This window comes from Bufo bufo, chromosome 1 (genome assembly GCF_905171765.1).
Source record: "Bufo bufo chromosome 1, aBufBuf1.1, whole genome shotgun sequence".
Lineage (NCBI taxonomy): Eukaryota > Metazoa > Chordata > Amphibia > Anura > Bufonidae > Bufo > Bufo bufo.
This window is the reverse complement of record NC_053389.1, coordinates 229,133,549-229,156,688: the sequence shown is the minus strand read 5'-3', so window position 1 is coordinate 229,156,688 and position 23,140 is coordinate 229,133,549. Positions and strand designations below refer to the sequence as shown.

General features: G+C 45.2%; 1 protein-coding gene and 1 long non-coding RNA gene across 3 annotated transcripts; one reads left to right on the top strand and one right to left on the bottom strand.

The window, feature by feature from the left end:
- Positions 1-21,753, top strand: KLHL42 (kelch like family member 42). 2 transcript variants are annotated; one of them, XM_040436130.1, is made up of 5 exons: positions 1-126; positions 342-422; positions 2,319-3,177; positions 9,724-9,917; positions 21,077-21,753. In XM_040436130.1, exons 3-5 carry the CDS (start codon positions 2,357-2,359, stop codon positions 21,508-21,510), a joined length of 1,449 nt encoding a protein of 482 aa, XP_040292064.1. In that variant the 5' UTR covers positions 1-126; positions 342-422; positions 2,319-2,356; the 3' UTR covers positions 21,511-21,753. The 2 variants fall into 2 exon arrangements, with proteins under 2 accessions (XP_040292064.1, XP_040292055.1); XM_040436121.1 differs by having other exon boundaries at positions 2,316-3,177.
- Positions 16,803-19,070, bottom strand: LOC121004066. Its single transcript, XR_005779653.1, has 3 exons — positions 18,953-19,070; positions 17,541-17,542; positions 16,803-16,961 (listed from the first exon to the last, which is right to left on the bottom strand). It is a non-coding gene; the product is annotated as an uncharacterized LOC121004066 (long non-coding RNA).
- Positions 21,754-23,140: the final 1,387 nt, after the last annotated feature.

Sequence of the window (23,140 nt, the reverse complement as noted above, 5' to 3'; positions counted from 1 at the left end):
GTGATTTTGGGGCTGGCTGCAGTTTGCAGGAAGTGTAGAGCAGGGAACTGCTGGCAGCACAGGAGCTGAGGAGACAGGAAGATGCCGGACGTCTGATCTTCACCCATAGAACCCATCATATAGGAGGTAAGGGGAGAGGAGGTGGGATCAGGAGATCAGTTGGGATGACCTGGACACAACGTATAAATCCTCCCCTCTGAAATGCATTCATCCCAGTTACAACGGGAGGAGGGGGTTCCCTGATGGGTTTCTGATTCATATTAGAACATTAAAGCCGATAATTATTAATAATTGACTTGGTAACATGGGGGCGTCACATAATATTTTGTATTCATTCACAGAAATGAAGCCAAACACGAACCAATCGCATGAAGCCACTGAACCTGTATAGATGTGAATGGGAGACGTCATAGTGATATGTGGTAGGTGAATAAAACTTTGTCGCAGTGGCATTGAGTTGCAGTTCTGTACTGGATGGACCATGCATTGGTTTTGTTGTCCAGTTACACTCCCACCCGTTTACCTGTTCCTCTTTCTGTGTAGGTGCCAGTTTTCACTTAAATTCTAGCATTCTACTCAATATAAACACTAAAGCAAATTTTTGAATGTGTCCCCCCTCCCCCTCGACTCTCTCCTCCCATGCCACCCTCGCTTCTGTTGCGGACCGCAAAACACCTACGGACGTGTGAATGGACCCTTAAGGCGGCCAAATCCGACAATTAGCAGGACCTGCTTACTTCTCGATGAGAGAGGAAAGGAGGGCTAAAGGCGGGTTTACACGTCCCAGTGTTACAGACGATTGCTGGGAAGGAAGTGTTTCTTCCCGACAGTCGGCTGCTCGTTCAGTGAAGGAGACTGTGCATTTACATGCAGCAATCACCTCCACAGTATGAGGACGAGGGGTCGCTCGTCCCCATATAGATGCACTGTTTCTGAGCAGCGGATCGCTGTTTAGACAGCAAGATCTGCTGCCCAGGAACGATGATTGGTGGTGCCTGCACGAACGACAGGATCACCCAATGAACGAGCGCTTCACTCGTTCATTGGGTGATTGGCGGCACATTTAGATGGGCAGATTGTCGCGAACGAGCATTTGCAGGAACGTTCATTCCCAATTATATGCCCGACAATCGGGCCGTGTAAATCCACCTTTTGCATGTTGAAATTCAACATTTGGGCCTTTTATTGTGACTGGAGAAAAGTGTCACTAGAAATGTGTATAACCAAAAGCAATTAAAAGTGAATGGGCACTTCAGGATAGGATATCAGTATCTGATCGGTTGGGGTTCCGGCAACCCAGTTGTTTGAGAAGGTGCTGGCCCTCCGGTAAGCTCTGCTACCTTCCCACAGCTTGCCAAGCACATCGCCGTACATTACGCTTGAATGGGACTGAGCTGCGCTTAGGGCATGTGACAGATGAACGTGACGTCGCTGGCCTACAGAAAGCTGTGAGAAGGCTGCACTGCTTACAGGAGTTCCTGTGCCTTCTCAAACAGCTGATTGGTTGGAGTCCTGGCTGTTGGACCTCCATTGATCAGATACTGATGACCTATCCAGAGGATAGGTCATCAGTTAAAAAATCTTGGATACCGCTTTAAAGGGGTTGTCCACTCCCTAACAACTGAAGACCCATGCTTAGGATAGGCCATCACTATCTGATTGGCCAGGGTCTGACTCCCTCACTCCTGTGGATGAGCTGTTCTGCAGCACCGGAAGTTGGCGCCAGAACTATACAGCTCCATCCATTGTGCATTGGACAAAACTGGTTACTGCAGCGTTGCTCTAATTTAAGTGAAAGGCAGTAGCCCTACAGTTACCGATCCTGCACAACGGAAGGAGCTGTGTAGTTCTTGCTCTGGAACTACTGTAGAACTTCTGATCAGTGGGGTGCGGGGTGTTGGACTCCTGCCAATCCTGAGGATTAGCCATCATTTGTAAAGGAGTGGACAACATTTTTAAGTGCTGTAGTGCATGGAATTGTGGAAAAATAGATTTAAAGGTACATACCATAGAGACACTAAATAAAGCCAATGGAGCCCACGAGAAGGGGACTCACCTTATGCTTGTATATGTGGATGACCCTGTATAGGGCTTTCTTCCCCTCCAAGTTAGGGTGTAGTGCCATCCTGCAAATAATGGGAAGAGGTTGTGAGCAGTAAGGGACAAGCTTTCCCCTTCCAGGTATGATAGCATGAACCAGTGCCTGTAGAAGGCCTCCTAGAGTAGCTTGCTGAATATTTGGGGTGATCTTTGGTGGAAGACCCCTCCACCTAATGTAGTATGGTTGTATAAGTGCATTGTGTGCTTTTGATTAGCAGGTGTGTGATGTCCCTTACAAGACGAGGTCGTCGGTGTGATGTCATCACTGGATCATGTTCAAATCCTTCTGGGCTCCAGATCTTACAGCGTGCCTCGGGACCAGCTGGTAGCCCAGAGTGGCTTCTTCCAGGCTCTCTTCCGTTCTGGGATGCGTGAGAGCAGCGGAGAAGTGGTGACTTTGCATGGGCTTAGCCAGGAGGGTTTAGAGGGTGTCCTCCGCCACATCACGGGCAGCCCACTTCAAGACTGTATCCCATCTGAGGACACCAAATGTGGATTTAAGATGTTGAACCCAAGTCAAGATGATTCAGAATATGGGCATGAAGCCATAGTTCAGGCCCCTCTACAGTCATTGGTGGAGGCCGCTTGCTATTTACAAGTCCATGGTCTCCTGTCCCTCCTGCAGTCATTACTGTCACTGGATACATGCTTGGACCTCCTGAACGTTTCCCAGTTACATGGTCAGTGGGATTTAGCAGACTCCTCCCTTCGGTATATGGCAACTCATTACCACTCTATGTTACAAAGGCCGGACTTCCAAGACAGCCCTGAATCTCTTAAGAAACAAGTCTTAGAGGAGAGGCTGAGAGGAGCCCCCTCTCTACTGGTGCTGTCTCAGCAAGGCAGTGACTCTTGGGTTCTTTTCCGTTATTTAGATGAAGGAGGAGGTTGGCAGGTGATGCCTGGGACCATCACTCCGAGTATGCTGAGGGTGCAGGGATATGGTGCTGCAGTCCTAAATAATTACCTCTTTGTAGCTGGAGGGACCCGGGAGAATGGGCAGGAGGTCAGCGCCATGCACTCCTATAATCCAAGCACCGGATGCTGGAGTGAAGAGCCAGCTATGAACCAGAAGAGGTATCATCCAAAATTCCCTAAAAATATCCTCATCTATTTCTTGGAAAGTTGGGAGACAGCCAATATACTGACCAATGTTGTCAACATTGTCCCTTAGAGCCTTGATGCTTAATTATAAAACATTACATGTGTGTGTGAGGTGGGGGTGTACAGTGGGTGCTTTAATGGTGGCCATATTGGTTGTCACCCAGCATTCCTAAAATCACATATAACGAAGAAACAGCTATGTGGTATTATTCACTGCTTGAGAGAAGAGTATTGTTTAGCCAATAAATTCTGCACTTATTGGGATAAATGCATGTATACCGGTCAAGGTACATTGGGGGAGATTTAAAAAAGTATTGTAAAGTAGAACTGGCTTAGTTTCCCATAGCAGCCAATCAGATTCCACCTTTTATTTTCCAAAGGAGCTGTGAAAAATGAAAGTTCAACTCTGGTTGCTATGGGCAACTAAAACAGTTCTACTTTACACCAGTTTAATAAATCCCCCCCACTGATTTTTGGTGTGGTTGCCATGAATGTAAGAATGAATTTTCAGTGTATTTAAATGCTCTCTGGTTGAGGCAGAAAGTATAAGATATATGCTATATCATACTCTCCGGGACTTAAAGGGGTTCTGCACTTTGTTTTAACTGATGATCTATCCTCTGGATAGATCATCAGCTTCTGATCGGCGGGGGTCCGACACCCGGGACCCCCGCCGATCAGCTGTTTGAGAAGGCAGCGGCGCTCCAGCAGCGTCGCGGCCTTCTCACTGTTTACTGCTGGCCCACTGATCTCACGACTAGTATCAACTAGCGTGGGCGGGGCTAAATTCCATTCAAGTGAACAGAGCTTAGCCCCGCCCACGCTAGTTGATACTAGTCGAGAGGTCAGTGGGCCGGCGGTAAACAGTGTGAAGCGGCGGCGCTACTGGAGCGCCGCTGCTGGAGCGCCGCTGCCTTCTCAAACAGCTGATCGGCGGGGGTCCCGGGTGTCGGACCCCCGCCGATCAGAAGCTGAAGATCTATCCAGAGGATAGATCATCAGTTAAAACAAAGTGCAGAACCCCGTTAAGTATTCTTGGGATAGATAATTTAGGGTGGGTTTACATCATGTTTTATGCCTCTGTTTGATGCATACGTTAGAAAAAAAGGATACAAAAACGCAGCACACCACGTTCTTTTTTTATAATGGGACTCTATGGTGAACGGATGTCACTGTATGGGATCAGTCCGAGGCATCGGTTTAACGTATACGTTTTTTGTATATATTAGGGCTCGTTCACACGAACGTGTGCTGCCTGTTGCCGTATTGCGGACCGCATTTGCGGGTCCGAAATACACGGGCACCGTTCCGTGTGCATTCCGCATCACGGATGCGGACCCGTTCATTTAAATGGGTCCGCAAATCCGGAGATGCGGAACGGAAGAACGGAATGGAACACTACGGAAGCACTACGGAGTGCTTTCTGGGGTTACGTTCTGTGCTTCCGCACCGCAAAATGATTGAACTTGTTCTGTCTTTTTGCAGAACGGAAGGATTGCGGACTCATTCAAGTGAATGGGTCTGCCATCCCCATGCGCCTGCTTCACGGACGATGCCCGTGCATTGCGGACCGCAATTTGAGGTCCACAGCACGGGCTTCACATGTTCGTGTGAACGAGCCCTTAGACGGATGGGAAAAACCTGATGTGAACCCACCATAATATCAGATGGTTGGCAGTCTGTCTGCCAGTGCTGGAACCAGTCCACTATGTAGAGTCTGGTTGCCACAGAACTGCTCTTATTCTGGTGATATGATATTGACGACCTAGGGATAGGTCATCGATACCTAAAGGGGTTTTCCAAGTTACATAAAAACACATGCGGCAGCAGTAAATGTCCATAAAATAACTCAAGGTGTAATACTCGCCCCTTTTCTGTTCTGCCCCTTTCTATCCAGCATCATTCTGTGGTCCTGCAGTGATGATGTCATCTTCCTGGCTGTAGCGGTGACATCCTGCGCACGCAGGTCACCGTGCAGGCAGTCACTGACCTCAACACTATAAGGAACGTGACGGGATGTGACCACTGGAAGTGTCAGGGGAGAAAGGGGGTGAGTATGACTTTTCTTTGTTATTTTACGATATTTATACTGCTGCCCAAGATTTTATTTAACTAGGACATCTGCGTTAAATCCCAGATAACTCCAATAAACTGGGTTTACACCGATCTTACAGATGATGAAATTGGTTGGGGTTGGCCATTTTCACACAGAAGTGTTTTGTGAAGCTTGCCATATACATTAGCTTTGGGGACTGGCTGACTATCTAAGCTTACATGCACACGACAGTGAAAAACGGACATGTGATGTACAATTTTTTTTTAACGGCCATTACACCTCCGTTTTAAGACCAATGGTTGTCTATGGGGTTATTCACACACACAGCAGTTTTTGTGACTGTCAGTGAAAAACGGACATCAAAAAATAGAACATGTTCTATCTTGTCTGTTTTTCACTGACAGACTGCCCCCATACAATTGAATGGGTCCGTTTTTTAACATCCATTTCTCAGAAAGGTATTAGTGGAAAAAAACATCCATTAAAAATGTCCTTTTTTAACAGACTTTTTTTTTTCACTGTCGTGTGCATGTAGCCTTTATGTCCACATCTGCGCTTGTATTCCTGTATTCTGTTCCTGCGCAGGAACAGAATACTGGAATTGGTGAATCCGGCATATGCCAGCCCCCTGACGGATTCCATTCCCTATAATAGTCTATTGGGTTTCCAGCATGCATACCGGCATTCTTCTGTGTGGAGAGATATTTGCCAGCCGGGCAGTTGTTCACCAGACAGTTATCTTAGGCTAGTTTCACATTAGCGCTAAAAACCATCTGGCAGGCTGTTCCGGCAGAGGAGTTCATTGTACCCGGCATAGCCGGATCCTGCCATTCCCCGCTGGCGCCCATTGACTATAATGGGACCCAAAGGGGATCTGGCCTGTTTCTAGCATGAGTGCCGGGATTGGGACGAACAAAAAATGATGCATCAGTTTTTGTCTGCCCGAATCCTGGCAATCATGCCAGAAACACGCTGAGTCCGGTTGTAGTCAGTGGGGTCTGGAGGTGCTCTGGCAGGGTGAACCTCTGCCGGAACAGCCTGCTGGATGGTTTTAGTGGTAATGTGAAACTATCCTTATGTGTATGGTTAGCTTTAGGATAGAACCAATTCTCATTTCCCTCAAAGCGCCCCCATAACATTGACATCTACATATGCCTCAGTGACGGACAGGGGGTGTTTTGCCAGTCATAGATGATAAGATTTGCCTACAATTCAACAAATATTCAGAACAGTAACTGTACGTGTTTTAGCATCATCGACAAAGCCATTATTGGTCATGGTCGGACCAACAGTGTATAGGAACAATTCAGATTATCACTATAGACCCCAAAATGACTATATTTTTCCTATAATCATTATATATCTGAGTGGGTCCTGTTACATGAGCAGCTGGAAGCCAGTAACGAGTGCCGACTGACCATATACTAAAAGGATCGGCACTCGTTTGAAGGGCCTATCACATGTTCCAATGAGAAATGAATGGAGGATGAATGACTGTTACTACGATTGTTCATGCCCTATATTATTTATGTATGGCAGCACATCCCCGAGTATGCTGCCAAAGACTGTTGGTTCTACTTGCCACATGAATGATGTGATGGCGTTAGTACACTTGTCGGGTGATCGGTAGTATCGTTACATGGGCCAGTAATTGGAATGAGCGTTTGTATGAACGTTCGTTCCCAATATTTGACCGATCCTCAGCCGGTGTAAAAGGGCCCTAAGTTGACATTTATCATTATGTGTTATCTGTGGTCTTCTATAGGATTCCAGCTTAACCGACTGCATTATCTGATCTTAATTGTACTAAGAGAAATAGAACACATTCAGCACTGCTACATGAGGCGGTCCTGTCCATTAGGGGTTAATTCCTGTTCTGCAGTTTCAGTGCTGGTGGTAAAGCTGCCAGTTATCTGTCCTGCTCCCTTATTTGGAGTTCTGCATGGAGGAGACTCTCACGTCCTCTGTCCGCCCACATCTATGTCAGAGGTGGAGCAGCCGGAGGTTTCCAGATGTGGAGTCCATACAAGGACCTCCTGTAAAGCTTCGCCTCCTGCCACAACCTATGTAGTGTTTCATCTATAGGCAGTTTATATCACGGCCGCATGGAGAATCCATTATAGGAATCTCAGAAATTCATTGAGATTTCTACCGTATGAGAGGCGTGAATGACGCTACTCCCGTCAGTTTTATGCTGAGGGCAATCTTCTTGTGGGAGAGGCATCTCATTATTCTGCAGAGAGTTATTGTAGAATGTAAAGTTCTGCAATTCTCTAATATGGCTTGTGTTTCAGCTCATCACCATTGAAAGATCACAGCTTGCTGTCAGTGAATACAGTAATTCTGTATTTCTGTTTACATTCAGAGACTGGAAGCTGCTACTTTCAGAGCATGTCACATGTGTTAGGCTACTTTCACACTTGCGTTCGGGGTTCCGCTTGTGAGTTCCGTTTGAAGGCTCTCACAAGTGGCCCCGAACGGATCCGTACTGCCCCAATGCATTCTTAATAGATGCGGATCCGCTCAGAATGCATCAGTTTGGCACCGTTTGGCCTCCGTTCCGCTCAGCAGGCGGACAGCTTGCAGCGTTTTGGTGTCCGCCTGGCCGTGCGGAGCCAAACGGATCCGTCCAGACTTACAATGTAAGTCAATGGGGACGGATCCGTTTGACGTTGACACAATATGGTGCAATTGCAAACGGATCCGTCCCCCATTGACTTTCAATGTAAAGTCAGGAGTCCCTATTAATATACCATCAGATCGGAGTTTTCTCCAATCCGATGGTATATTTTAACTTGAAGCGTCCCCATCACCATGGGAACGCCTCTATGTTAGAATATACCATCGGATTTGAGTTAGATCGTGAAACTCAGATCCGACAGTATATTATAACACAGAGGCGTTCCCATGGTGATGGGGATGCTTCAAGTTAGAATATACTAAAAGAACTGTGTACATGACTGCCCCCTGCTGCCTGGCAGGTGCTGCCAGGCAGCAGGGGGCAGACCCCCCCCCTCCCTGTTTTTAACTCATTGGTTGCCAGTGCGGCCCCCCATCATTGGTGGCAGCGAAGAGTTCCGATCGGAGTCCCAGTTTAATCGCTGGGACTCCGATCGGTAACCATGGCAACCAGGATGCTACTGCATGGCAACCAGGACGCCACCAATGGGTTAAAAACAGGGGGGGGGGGGGTCTGCCAGGCAGCAGGGGGCAGTCATGTACACAGTTCTTTTAGTATATTCTAACTTGAAGCGTCCCCATCACCATGGGAACGCCTTTGTGTTAGAATATACTGTCGGATCTGAGTTTTCACGAAGTGAAAAATCAGATCTGAAAAAAACAGTTATGCAAACGGTTCCGTTCTGAACGGATGCAAGCGTTTGCATTATAGGAGCGGATCCGTCTGTACAGACACCAGACGGATCCGCTCCGAACGCAAGTGTGAAAGTAGCCTTAATCAGTGTAAGAAATTAGAAATCTGTAATTTGCTTCTAAATGCCGTCATTTATTATAAATGGAATACTTTTTTATGTAGCCAATTTTTTTTTTATCCAACCCCTATAATCACCCCCCTAATGCCCAGACACCTCATATAGATTATACTTACCCAGCTTCCCGGCACCCGTGTCGCTCCTTATCCCCGCACGGCCACCGCTGCATCTCCCCTTTGTGCAGATCGAAACATATGGGAATGGGGGCGGGGGGGCAGCCAATGGCAGGCCACGATGGGGACGAGCCTCCCTAGCATTGGAGATGCAGCAGCGGCCGTGCAGGGATCAGGAGCGACGTGGGTGCTGAGGACCGGGTAAGTATAATCTATATTAGGTGCCCAGGCATTGGGGGCGTCATTATAGGGGTTGGATAACCCCTTAAAAGGGGTTGTCCCATGACAAATACTTATTCCCTATCCACATGATAAGGTATAGGTGTCTGATCAGCGGGATCTCACCTGCCAATCATGATAAGGGTGACCCCTATTTGAATAGAGCGGTGGTCGCACATACACGCTGCCACTCCATTCAACTCTATGGGACTACCAGAGCTAGTCAAGTACAGCGCTCTGTTATCTCTGGCAGTCTCCTAGAGATGAATGAAGAGGCAGTGCACTTCCGCTCCATTCGTACAGGGGACACGGGCGCCTTTCTTGTGATCAGTGGGGGTCTTAGCAGTCGAACCCCCACTAATCAAACACTTATCCTCTGTGCTCTGGATAGGTTTAAGTTAAAATCCTGTTTCAAACCCTTTAAATCTGCAAAGGTGTCAGCTTCTAGATGTAAAGAAGAAAGTTTCCCTTTCAGTAACAGCAAGCAGTGATCTTGAAAATGGAGTGACTAAAGTTACTCAACATGCGTACTACAAACTTTAAGAACGTTTCATTATACAGCGATGTTTTCCTGACACAATATTCGTTCTGTCTGGTTCTGCTGACTCTGTCTGTTCCTCTCTCGTGTTACTTTCTCCAGGTATAATTTCCGTTTGCTGGCTGTGAATGGGGCTCTGTATGCAATCGGCGGCCATTCCTTACAGACCATGGAGTTTTTCAACCCAGCGCAGAACACGTGGACGCTCGCTGCCCCACTCCCTCACACACTTGTTGAGTTTTCAGCCTGTGAAAGTCTGGGGAGGATCTATGTGATTGGAGGTTACACCCCTCGGGGTCAGTATTCATGATTACATCCTGCTGGTAAATTCCTTTAATCTGGAATCTGATATTTCAGATATTCTGATGATCTGGCACTGGTTTCCAAGACCGTACTGTGCATGGAGTGCTCTTTTAACTCCATAACAACCTATGTACATGTACAACTCATGTTGCCCTGTAAATGTACCCACCGGCTTAACCCTTTTCTGACAGGCAGCCATTTGACATTTTTGTGTTTTAATGATTTACTTCTTGCTTTCCAAAATCCATTATCTTTTCATTTTCTGTTCTGGAACAAGTGGTTTCTAATTTTATAGAAATCAGAAGGGTCTCTGACCCTGAGAGAAAATGATTCAAAACCACTTTTGACCTTTGCCATTCACCCAGGTCATATATCAGTAGTAATAAGTCAGAGCAACTGGACTTGTTGTGAAGTCATAGGACAACATTGTACCCATTATAAAGCTTTGGACTTTAGATATGAAGTCCTGGCAGTTCTAAATGTGGTGCTCCGTACTCTTCAAAGGAGCTCTGGTTCAAAAGAGGTGTGAAATAATCTATTTATGTTGAATTGGAGAAACCAAGCTTGAATAGAGGTGGTGGTGGGGCGTGGCATCTGTTGTCTGCCACTTACAATGCTGTTCTAACACCTCTCCCAATGCAGTTTAATCACACCCAATAGCCTCATTCATGAAAATGCAATCAAAATTTTACCTCCATGACTAAAGCACAAGCCACCAGTATTTAAACGGCTTTTGTCACCAGGATCATTGTGGTGAAACAGGCTGACCTCTGATGTGCACAGGACAGCAGAAGCTAGCAGTCTTGGTCCCATCCTCATCTGTGGCTTTATTTCTGAGAAAAATTAACCCTTTCGTGACCAAGGGTCATTGATGCCCTAATGTCCAGGTCAAAATTTACAAATCTGACATGCGTCACTTTATGTGGTAATAGCTTTGGAACACTTTTACTTATCCAAACCATTCTGAGATTGTTTTCTCGTGACATATTGTACTTCATGATAGTCATATATTTGAGTCAATATATTTCACCTTTATTTATGAAAAAATCCAAAATGTACCCAAAATTTTGAAAAATTCACAATTTTACAAATTTCAATTTCTCTGCTTCTAAAACAGAAAGTCATATCTAATAAAATATTTATTACTTAACATTTCCCATATGTCTACTTTATGTTGGCATCATTTTGGAAATGTCATTTTATTTTTTTAGGACGTTAGAAGGCTTAGAAGTTTAGAAGCAATTCTTAAAATTTTTAAGAAAATTTCCAAAACCCACTTTATAAGGACCAGTTCAGGTCTGAAGTCACTTTGTGGGGCCTACATAGTGGATACCCCCATAAATGACCCCATTGCAAAAACTACACCCCTCAAGTTACTCAAAACTGATTTTACAAACTTTTTTAACCCTTTAGGTGTTCCACAAGAATTAAAGGAAAATGGAGATGAAATTTCTAAATTTCACATTTTTGGCAGATTTTCCATTTTATTGCATTTTTTTATTTAACACATTGAGGGTTAACAGCCAAACAAAACTCAATATTTATTACCCTGATTCCGCGGTTTACAGAAACACCCCACATGTGGTCGTAAACTGCTGTACGGGCACACGGCAGGGCGCAGAAGGAAAGGAATGCCATACGGTTTTTGGAAGGCAGATTTTGCTGGATTGGTTTTCTGAACGCCATATGTTTTTTATTTTTCTGCCGATCGTCTTGTGCAAGGCCTCGTTTTTTGCAGAAAGTGTTGAGGTTTTAATTGGTACCATTTTTGGGTACATAGGATTTTTTGATCATTCATTATTACACTTTATATGGCAAGGTGACCAAAAAATTGGCTGTTTTGGAACAGCTTTCATTTATTTATTTTTACAGCGTTCATCTGAGGAGTTAGGTCATGTGATAGTTTTATAGAGAAGATCGTTACGGACGTGGCAATACCTAATATGTATACTTTTTCTTATTTATTTAAGTTTTACACAATAATAGCATTTCTGAAACCAAAAAAATTATGTTTTAGTGTCTCCATAGTCTGAGAGCCATAGCTTTTATATTTTTTGGGCGATTGTCTTAAATAGGGTATCATGTTTTGCGGGATGAGGTGACGGTTTAATTGGTACTATTTTGGGGGTCATAAGCCTTTTTTATCGCTTGCTGTTGCACTATTTGTGATGTAAGGTGACAAAAATAGCTTTTTTTGGCACAGTTTTTTTTATTTTTTTTTAATAGTGTTTATCGGACTGGGTCTATCATGTGATATATTTATAGAGACGGTCGTTACGGACGCGGTGACACCTAATTTGTGTATTTTATTTATTTATTTTTTTTATAGGAAAAGGCAATTTCTTTTTTTAATTTACATTTTTATTTATTTATTTTTCATTTTTATTATTTTCACTTTCCTTTTTTATCAAGTCCCTCTTGGATCATGAAGATCCAATGGGGCTGATGGCTGTACTATACTTTGCAATGCTCTTGCATTGCAAAGTATAATACTATTAGATGCCCTGTAGGTGGCAGCACCAGATGCCTTTGCCATGGCAACCGGACGCCTTTGCAAAGCGTCCGGTTGCCATGGCAACCATCGGGCGCTGCTATCAGCGCTGCAGCCCCGATGGTTCAGAGAGGGAGCTCCCTCCCTCTATTAACCCCATGGATGCTGCAACCGCAGCATCTATGGGGTTACAGCAGAGTGTCAGCATAGAGCTGACACTCGCTGCTGATGGCGGCGGCTCAGGAATGGAGCCGCCGCCATCACACACAGCGGGGGCACAGGATCGGGGGCAGCGCTGGAATGGGGGGGGGGGGGGTTGTATTGGGGTACGGCGGCTAACCTTGAGGGTGAGGGAGGCTGGGGCAGGAGGGGCGGGGAGACAGCATGGGGCGGACCGCATCAGGGAGGGACTACATAAATATGGACGGGGAAACTACTTCATCAGGGGCAGGCGCGCACAGGGGGGTGTTGGAGGAGCACAGATCGGGGGGCACAGGAAAGGGGCACAGATTGGGGGCCACAGAGACACTACCTGATTTCAGGCTGTGATCTGCAGAGCGCAGATCAGAGCCTGAAACCGGCATTTTTTCCACTGCCGCGATCCGATTGGTTAGTCTGCACAGACTAACCAATCGGATCGATTGTCGGCAAGGGGCCACTCTGATTGGTCCCTTGCCGGCATTACTGAACTGTATGCTGTCCGTGACAGCAGCAGTGCGGGGGCAGAAGCTTTAATCCAAGCGCTTTGCAGCGCTTGGATTAAAGAACTGTCTTGACGTTTATAGACGTGATAGCTGCACGGGGCATGTGCAGCTATCACGTATATATACAGATTGCAGTCGGGAAAGGGTTAACTATAAAATATATTCAAATAAGCCTTTAGGAGCAATGGAGGCATTATCGTTACTCCTAGAGGCTCCGTCCTCCCTGCTGCTGCCGCACCGCCTGCACCTTGATTGACAGGGCCAGACATTGTAAACGTCATCATGCCTGGCCCTGACTTCTCCTAGTCTTGCTCCTTTGTTGTGTGCTTCAGTACCTGGTGCAGGCACAGTACAGGAGAGTGGCTCGGCGGCAGTTCTCGTCTGTACGGCAGCACACACCAAAGGTGCAAGACTAGGCCCTGTCAAACTGCAGGGAGAAGGAAGCCTCTAGGAGTAACGACAACGCCCCTGTTGCTCCTAGAGGCCCACTTGCATATATTGAAAGTTCAGTTTTCTTAGAAATCAAGCCACAGATGGGGATGGGACCAAGACTGCTAGCTTCTGCTGACCTGCGCAAATGTTGCAGGTTAGTCTGTTTCACTACAATAATTCTGGTGACAGATGCCCTGTAAGGCCATTCTAATTGAGACAGCTAGTCGGATGAGTAGCGAAACGTCTTCAAGAATACAATACAAGAAGTCAAGTTTCTCTTATTACTTGACTTATTACTCCTGATTACTGACTACATTTTTGCCTTCTCTTTTCCCCCATGCATAGTGCTCAATGAGTGCAGTGAATACAGGAATGGGCCTAATGAACTGATGACATGGTTGTCAGGTGTTTCCAGACAGCTGAGCTGCTGGTTTTCAGTAGACCCAGATCAGCTCTGCAAGTTATTGAGGTCACCAGAAGAAATGACTTTCCCCCGTAACTGGGGCTTCTAAGGATACCCAAGTTACAGTGGGAAGGCCCAAAAACAAACAAACAAAAAGCCCTAAAGTGTATACGTTCCCCAGAGGTCTTCTATGACATCTTGGGGGGACATAATATGTCCCATGGCTGTCCTGTTCACAAAAAACGATCCATTTTATATTTTAAAATGTCATACACAAAATCAGGAACTCATTTTAATTATTTATTTTGGTTTTAATTTGCAAATTTAAAGAATGAAGTGCTATAGTTTGTGTCAGGATCACGACTTAAGGCTCATGCACACGGCCGTGGCAAACAGCGGGTCCTCAATACATGGGCACCGGCCCTGTGCAACCCGCATCACGGATGCGGCCCATTTTGTCAGGGTTAATAAAGCTAAATGCTTTACTAAGAAAAGTTAAGGATCAATGAAAATTTGATCTTACGAGGTGGACATTTAAAACACCTCAAAATATGAAGAGATCAAGGGTAGGTAATCATGTTGTGCAATGAGTAAAACAGTGTGCCAGCCTTTATGCAAAATATAAATTATTTATTTACATAAATATAGAATATAATAATAAAATAAAAAAAATGTAATCAACAAAAATCAATAATATATCCTAACGTGCAATACCTAGATATATCCACGAGATGGCATCCACAAAATGTAGTATATGAGCATGTAGTACCCCTTAATACGGGCAAATATATACAATTACAATCACATATGCTTCAACAATTCGATGAGGATATTGTACACCCAAATACTTGCTCTGCTCAATCTATAAACCGATCTCACATATCCGTTAGTATAGTATCTGCAATTATCAGGCTTGATATTAACTCCTGAAATATGGATTTCAGGCAGAGCGTTTCCTCTGATACCAATTTAGATATCGTATTCCGTATTATGCACCTTTTATATTATACATCCACAATAAAGCAGGGATTACTAAATATCAAGCCAGTTAATTTCTATCAATCATATAGATAATGAGGATTAAACTTTACCAGATATCTGGGTTTTAACAGGCCTCATGAATGCAAGCAAGATGGCGGTGTGCCAGTTCCTTGATGATTCCGTGTATTCCCGTTTGTATATGAGTCTGTCTATCCCTCTCTAAGTCCATCTATCTCCGTGTCCCCCCTGAGTGTCCCCTACTCCTGTTTTTAACCTGTCCCCCTCTGAGACCTCCACCCCCATTACCTATGATGTCATCCGGAGGGCGTGGAGATGTATAATAGGCTTCGTATTTGTCTAGTCTATTCCTGAGTTGCCAGGAGAGGGCAGTCTTGGATAGGACACTGACTCTAAGGACGGTTCCCTTTGTTACACTTGGAAAAATGTCATATCACCTGTATAATTATTTAATGTCTTTATCCAAATTAGTGTGATTCACAGATTTATTTCTCATTTTAAATAGATGAAGTGGTAGCTGCAAATACAGTGGAGGAGTTTAAGCGTGCATGGGATAGGCATAAGGCCATCCTTCATATAAGATAGGGCCGGGGGCTATCCATAGTATTCAGATATATTGGGCAGACTAGATGGGCCAAATGGGTCTTATCTGCCGACACATTCTATGTTTCTATGACTTGAAACAAATGAATAATGTATGTTAAAATGAAATCTAAGTGTTGTCCCTATTGCTATGTATTCAGTCTGCAGGGACAGTGTCTTATCATACCTATCATTACCTTGCATTTATCAAGGACCTGTTGGAGTATACCTGAGATCCTTGCAGGTGGGTTTGTTCATTCTCATGTAGGATTTCCTTATCTTTCGAACAAATTTCCGTACATTGTATGTGACTCTCTGTACACACCCTTTTGTTTGTATCCCTCTTAGGAGAGAGAGCAGACCTTTTACAAACAAATGTCTTCGTGAGACCATATAATGCACCTTTAGTATGGCAGAGCCCTGTGTCATGCAAAATCCAATAAGGAGGAAATCAATGATAATAGAATATAAATATCCATCCTACCCATATGAGTAAGTCTGTCAATTCACTTGAATGGGTCTGCAATCCTGGAGATGCGGTGCAGTGCGGAACGTTGGCGTGGATCGGAAGCCCACAGAAGCACTACAGAGTGTTTCCGTGGGTTTTCTGTCCGTGCCTCCGCACCACAAAAAAGTAGTGCATGCACTACTTTTATGCGGTGCGGACAGTCTGATGTGGATCACGGACCCCATTCAAGTGAATGCGGCGGCCCCACGGACAGTGCCCATGCATTGCGGACCGCAATTTGCAGTCTGCAGCATGGGCCCGGCCTGCACACGGTCGTGTGCATGAGGCCTTAGACTCAGGATGTGAGCTTAAAGGGTCACCTAGATTTTAATGTCAACTTCCCACTCTGCTACGGTGAGCCACAGGGTTGCACTAAATGTTCCTCCTTTAGCTATCTGACATCAACATCTAAGGGATATTAGCTGGCACCATATCATATCTCATATTAAGTGGGCAAGACGCCTTAAACTAGGTAACTCACAATTACCCACCCAAACCCATTACGCTCTTTAGCATTCACAGGGTTAATACACAAGTAGTACATAATGCTTCTTCGAAGGTGGTGGAAACACAAGAAGGCTCTTATTAAAACAAAGTTTTAATATCCACAGGAAAGTGCGTACAGAAATACAGTTATCAAAATTAAAAAATACAATGACATACAAATACAATGCACAAAATGACAGTTTGAAAATAAAAAGGTAAAAGAAATGGAGCTTAATGCATTATGAGATGGTAGAAGTTCGGTTGCTGGGGGTAGCATGAAAGTCAGCAAGATCGTCAAATGAGTTGTCCCCCAAAGAAATGACAATTTGCTGGAGGGACATACATCGTAAGAAGGTCTCCAGATTCCACCACTAGCCCCCCTTCCTCTGATGTTGTGGAGAGGCTAGTGTGTATGCTAATTGCCTTTTAAGACTAAGTTTTATGAAGTCAATTTAAAGGGAACCTGTCGCCAAAAAAACGCTTACTAAGCTGTTAATAGTACCTTTAAAGTGCTGCATAGTAGTTTCCTAATGCACTTTTTCATCGTTTAGCCGCATCTAGCCTCCTTGAGAAATTGATGTTTTATTCAGCCGCTGCCTCCTGCTTCAAGTCAGGTTTGAAGTCAAGGGGGCAGCGGCCTAGGCGTCTCCAATGCTGCTCTCCCCGCCTCCCACCGCCTTAATTAACAAGCCGGATCTCAGTGCCGGGACCGCGCTCCCAGCCCGCATGCGCAGTAAAGGGCTGCTGTAGCGCGATCCCGGCTCGTACACTCAGCCGGCTTCAGTTTCGCTACTGTGCATGCGCCCGCCAGCCTTACATACTAGCGCAGTTACAGAAGATGCCGGGCGCATGCGCAGTAGCAAAACTGAAGCCGGCTGAGTGTACGAGCCGGAGCCGGGATCGCGCTACAGCAGCCCTTTACTGCGCATGCGGGCTGGGAGCGCGGTCCCGTCACTGAGATCCGGCTTGTCAATAAAGGCGGCGGGAGGCGGGGAGAGCAGCATTGGAGACGCCTAGGCCGCTGCCCCCTTGACTTCAAACCTGACTTGAAGCAGGAGGCAGCGGCTGAATAAAACATCAATTTCTCAAGGAGGCTAGATGCGGCTAAACAATGAAAAAGTGCATTAGGACACTACTATGCAGCACTATAAGGTACTATTAACAGCTTAATAAGCGATTTTTTGGTGACAGGTTCCCTTTAACCACGATTTTAGCTCAAAATCTGTCCACTAAGATATATTTTCTTGTGGGCATCATGGCAACTTCATACTACCTTCCTCCAATCCCTCATAATGTTCCACACACGTGCATAGCAAACATGGAGGGGTTAGGCTGGGTTCACACGAGGCATTGCAGGAAAATGTGCGGGTGCGTTACGGGAACACCCGCGATTTTTCCGTGCGAGTGCAAAACATTGTAATGCGTTTTGCACTCGCGTGAGAAAAATCACGCATGTTTGGTACCCAAACCCGAACTTCTGTGAAGAAGTTCGGGTTTGGGATCAGTGTTCTGTAGATTGTATTATTTTCCCTTATAACATGGTTATAAGGGAAAATAATAGCATTCTGAATACAGAATGCATAGTAAAACAGCGCTGGAGGGGTTAAAAAAATAAAAATAAATAATTTAACTCACCTTAGTACACTTGATCGCGCAGACCGACATCTCCTTCTGTCTCCTTTGCTGAACAGGACCTGTGGTGAGCATTCATTACATGAACAGGACCTTTGGTGACGTCACTCCGGTCATCACATGATCCATCACCATGGTAAAAGATCATGTGATGACCAGAGTGACGTCACCAAAGGTCCTGTTCATGTAATTAATGCTCACCACAGGTCCTGTTCAGCAAAGGAGACAGAAGGAGATGCCGGTCTGCATGATCAAGTGGACTAAGGTGAGTTAAATTATTATTATTATTTTTTAACCCCTCCAGCGCTGTTTTACTATGCATTCTGTATTCAGAATGCTATTATTTTCCCTTATAACCATGTTATAAGGGAAAATAATAATGATCGGGTCTCCATCCCGATCGTCTCCTAGCAACCGTGCGTGAAAATCGCACCGCATCCGCAGTTGCTTGCGATTTTCACGCAACCCCATTCACTTCTATGGGGCCAGCGTTGCGTGAAAAACGCAGAATATAGAGCATGCTGCGATTTTCACGCAACGCACAAGTGATGCGTGAAAATCACCGCTCATGTGCACAGCCCCATAGAAATGAATGGGTCGGTATTCAGTGCGGGTGCAATGCGTTCAACTCACCCATCACATCCGCGCGGAATACTCGCCCGTGTGAAAGGGGCCTTAGAGGCAGTACTTGAGGAGTTCCTTAATTACTACATTTTACAGAGCCCTGATTTGAGGTGAAGTTAACACAGATGATGCCGGTGAATGGCCTAAGTCCAATATGAGCAACAGACTCCGAAGTTATGGATTAGGTCCAGTATTTCTTTGATGTATGTTTTTTTAATTTATTTTTTATTATATGTGACCCCTTCTGCAAGTTAAGGTATCCTAAGCCTAACCTTTCGAATGGCTCCACCAGGTCTATGGGGTTTTGAGGAACTTCCATGTGAAGTTGTTCTGCTTCCCTGGTTTTGTTTAGACAGACTTTCTGTTCTGGTTTTGGGAATAAAACATTGATGATTTTATGGCCAGCCACAAGAAAGTCAGGGGAGGGGGTATGGGGGGGGGGAGTTCTTCTGTATCCAAAAAATAAAATAAAAAACATTTTGATATCTATAATAGCACCGTTTTAAACCTTTTTTTGCAATTTTCCTCAAATAAAGCTAAACAAAAAAAAATAATCTTAAAAATGTATTAATAAACAGCCCCATACATCACATAAAAAAATATATATATATTTTATTTTTATTTTGGTAGCCCAAAAAATAAAAACGTTTGGGCCATTAAGACACCATGTTCGTTAAATCACAACAACGTGTCTGGTCATTAAAGTGGTTGTCTATCATATTTAAAAATTGAATGGCAATGGCAGACGGCATTGTGTCAAACAAAACTAAATAAAAAAAAACACTCACCTTTTAAAACGGTCTCCTTTCCAGTGATGCAGCTCCTTTTGGTCCCTGCCAGACCAGTAGTGATGGTGATCCGTTCTTGGTCACAAGATCACTGGAGCCAATCAATAGCCACAGTGGTCACATATGCAGGAACTGGATATCACTACTGTGATGTGCAGTACCTGCAGATGTGACCATCTAGGCCAGTGAGTGGCTTGCAGGTGCCTTGCGATCAAAAATGGGGCCCCATCACTTCCAGATTAAAGGGCAGTGCTGGGAGCCACAGCATTGGAGAGTAGAGTGATTTTAAAAGGTGAGTTTTTTTTAAACCCTTACCCCACCCTAACATGGTTGGGGTAATGGAGTGGGCTTACACATTGAGCTCACTCCCTATTTATAATACAGCAGGCACCTGCCAGCAGTGACCGGGTTCAGAGATGACTCCACGGCATCTATGGGTTTAGAGAGAAGTAGAGGCTCAGGGAACCACCAGGACAATGTCCTTAGGTTTAGCCCAAAGCCAAACTGGTTAGTTGGCACAGTGGGTCCACACCCATTGTCCGTAACACATGGCTTCACAGGCAGCCAGTATAAATCCCATTGACTGTATTCAATTGAAGTCTATGGGACAAGCGATCAGAAAACCGCATGCTCATGTCCCCTAAGGGATCTAAAATGGAAAAAAAAATGCACAAAAATTTAAAATTGCCCATATACATATTTTTAACACACTACTGCCTTCCAGTAGTGTGTTAGTGTGCATTCCGGCATTTCCAGAAGCTTGAAAGTCTCCGGCCGGCCCCAAAAACTACAATCCAGCAAATATACCAAGAATCGTCTAGAAGAAAACCGCTGCGCTTGTACAGGCTTAGGCCTATTACTATAAGGGTCCATTCACACGTCTGTAGAATGGGTCCGGATCCGTTTTGCAACGTCGCGGAACGGATCCAGACCCATTCATTTTCAATGGTCCGGAAGAGATGCGGACAACACACAGGCATTTCTATAGGGATCCGCAATACACAACGGACGTGTGAATGGACCCTTATAAAACGCCTTTCCTGATCTCAGCCAGTGGAAGGCGGCCTGGGCCATGAAGTGTGCAGCTTCCGGTTTTAGCACTCTCTGATGATATAATCCGTGACGGAGGCCCCAAATGGAGCCTCTAAAGCAAATGTCAAGCCTAAGATTTTACAATTTAGAGATGTGTATTGGGAAAACCCCTTTAACAATGGTAAGGGTATGCTTCAAATTGCTTCGCAAGCAGGAATATTACCACCCACCATCAAACTGTAGATCATACAAAGGACTACAGTACTCATCAGATGTATTTAGTGACTCACAGGTAACATCTTGATGACTTTTCATCCACAACTCTGCTCCACAAAGTTTGCTGCTCAGATGTCTTCGGCTCCTCACTTTTGCAGCACCCTCAGTCTGGCATTCTTCAGGAGATTGCCCAAAATGCATCTCAGCTGCTCCTCTCCATCACTAACCTAGTCTCTCTCTCACCTCTTTGTCCAGGTCGGAACATGAGCGTGCTGTGTTACTGTCCTTCAGTAGACGAGTGGTCGGTGTTTGATATATGCAGAGAGCATGTGCGGAAGCAACAGATGGTGTCTATAGAAGAGACTTTGTTCTTGGTTGGAGGATTTAGACGGGACCCTCAGTGTGCACAGAGCGAGGACTTGCTAAGAGTGCACTCGTACAGCACCAGAACAAGAGAATGGAACTGTTTGAAAGTTAACACCTCAAAATCCGGGCTCAGTGTCAGCTGTACTCTATACAACGATGGGATCTACATCCTGAGCAGGGACATGAACCACAGCACTGTGGGGAGACACCGCATATTCCTCAAATACTGTGTGTTTACTGGGGTGTGCGAGTATGTAAGAGGCCCCCCGACTGAGGGCAGCAACATGCAACTATTCTCTATGTACTTGCCTCACCCTTCATAACAGCTAAGGGGACAAATGTACTATAGTGAACCCAACTCCATGGGCATGTAGACTGCAGACAGTCTTAGTACAAGGAAAGCAGTCCTACTGGAGACTACAAACATTTAAACTATGGTATCTTCTTAAAGAGATTGAACTCCCTTATTTCGTATACTCTAAGGCCTCTTTAAGACAGGCGTCCCGGATTTGCTCCGGATGCGTTCTTGGGTGCATTGCGGAAAACCCGCGCGAGTGCGCACACAATTTCAGTCAGTTTTGACAAATACAATGCGTTTTGCACGCGCATGATAAACTGAAAGTGGTACCCAGACCCAAACTTCTTCACTGAAGTTCGGGGTTGGGTTCGGTGTTATGTAGATGTTATTATTTTCCCTTAAAACATGGTTATGAGGGAAAATAATAGCATTCTTAATACAGAATGCTTACAAATATGTTAAAAAATAAAAATAATTAACTCACCTCATCCACTGGATCGTGCAGCCGGCATCGTCTTCTTTCTTCTTCTTTGAGGACCTGCAAAAGGACCTTTGATGACGTAATCACGCTCACCACATGGTGAGCGCGGTGACATCAGAGCAGGTCCTGCTGAATGAAGATAGAAGATCCTTCTATCTTCATTCAGCAGGATCTGCGCTGATGTCGCGATTACGTCATCAAAGGTCCTTTTGCAGGTCCACAAGAAAGAAGACGATGCCGGCTGCGCAATCAAGTGGATGAGGCGAGTTAATAATTATTTTTTTTAACCCCTCAAGCAACATTTTAGTAAGCATTCTGTATTAAGAATGCTATTATTTTCCTTTATTGCCATGTTATAAGGGAAAATAGTACAGTAAATTGACTTTTAGCAATTTACTTACATCATCTCCTAGCAACCATACGTAAAAAATAAAAAAAACGCATTGCATCCGCACTTGCTTGCGGATGCTATGCGATTTTCACGCAGCCCCAATCATTTCTATGGGTCCTGCGTTGTGTGAAAAACGCAGAATACAGAACATGCATTGCACCCGTGCGGAATTCTCGCCCGTGTGAAAGGGGCCTAATAGGGCTTAGGTAGGAAACAGTTGGCAACCCTCCCCCCAAATGAGGGTTACCCACTATTAGCCATAACAGAGTGTGGTTCTTTCTTTGGATGACCACTTCTGTCCTTGTTTTAGAGCAGGGATGGCCAACCTGTGGCTCTTCAGCTGCAGCAAAACGACAACTCCCAGCATGCACAGACTGCTCACAGCTATCAGCCTACAGCAGGGCATGGTGGGAATTGTAGTTTTACAACAGCTGGAGAGCAGCAGGTTGGCTAGCTCTATATTAGGCTACATTCACACGATCGTAAGTGTTTTGTGGTCCGCAAATTGCGGATCCGCAAAACACGGATAGCGGCCATGTGCGTTCCGCATTTTGCGGACCGCACATGGCCGGCGCTATATAGAGAATACTGTGACACAGTGAGTGGTTGTGTCTGGCAAAGCGGGTATTTTCCTCCCAGCATGTGCGGCTGGGCTGGTTTCCAGCTATGTGAGGTCAAATACCAGACCGGAATTTAAGTGCCGGTCTGGGTTTTGGCAGCACCTGGCTGTCCTTAAATAGGCAGCTGGGCTCAGCAGAGAGGTCTCTGTTTTTGGGATCTGTG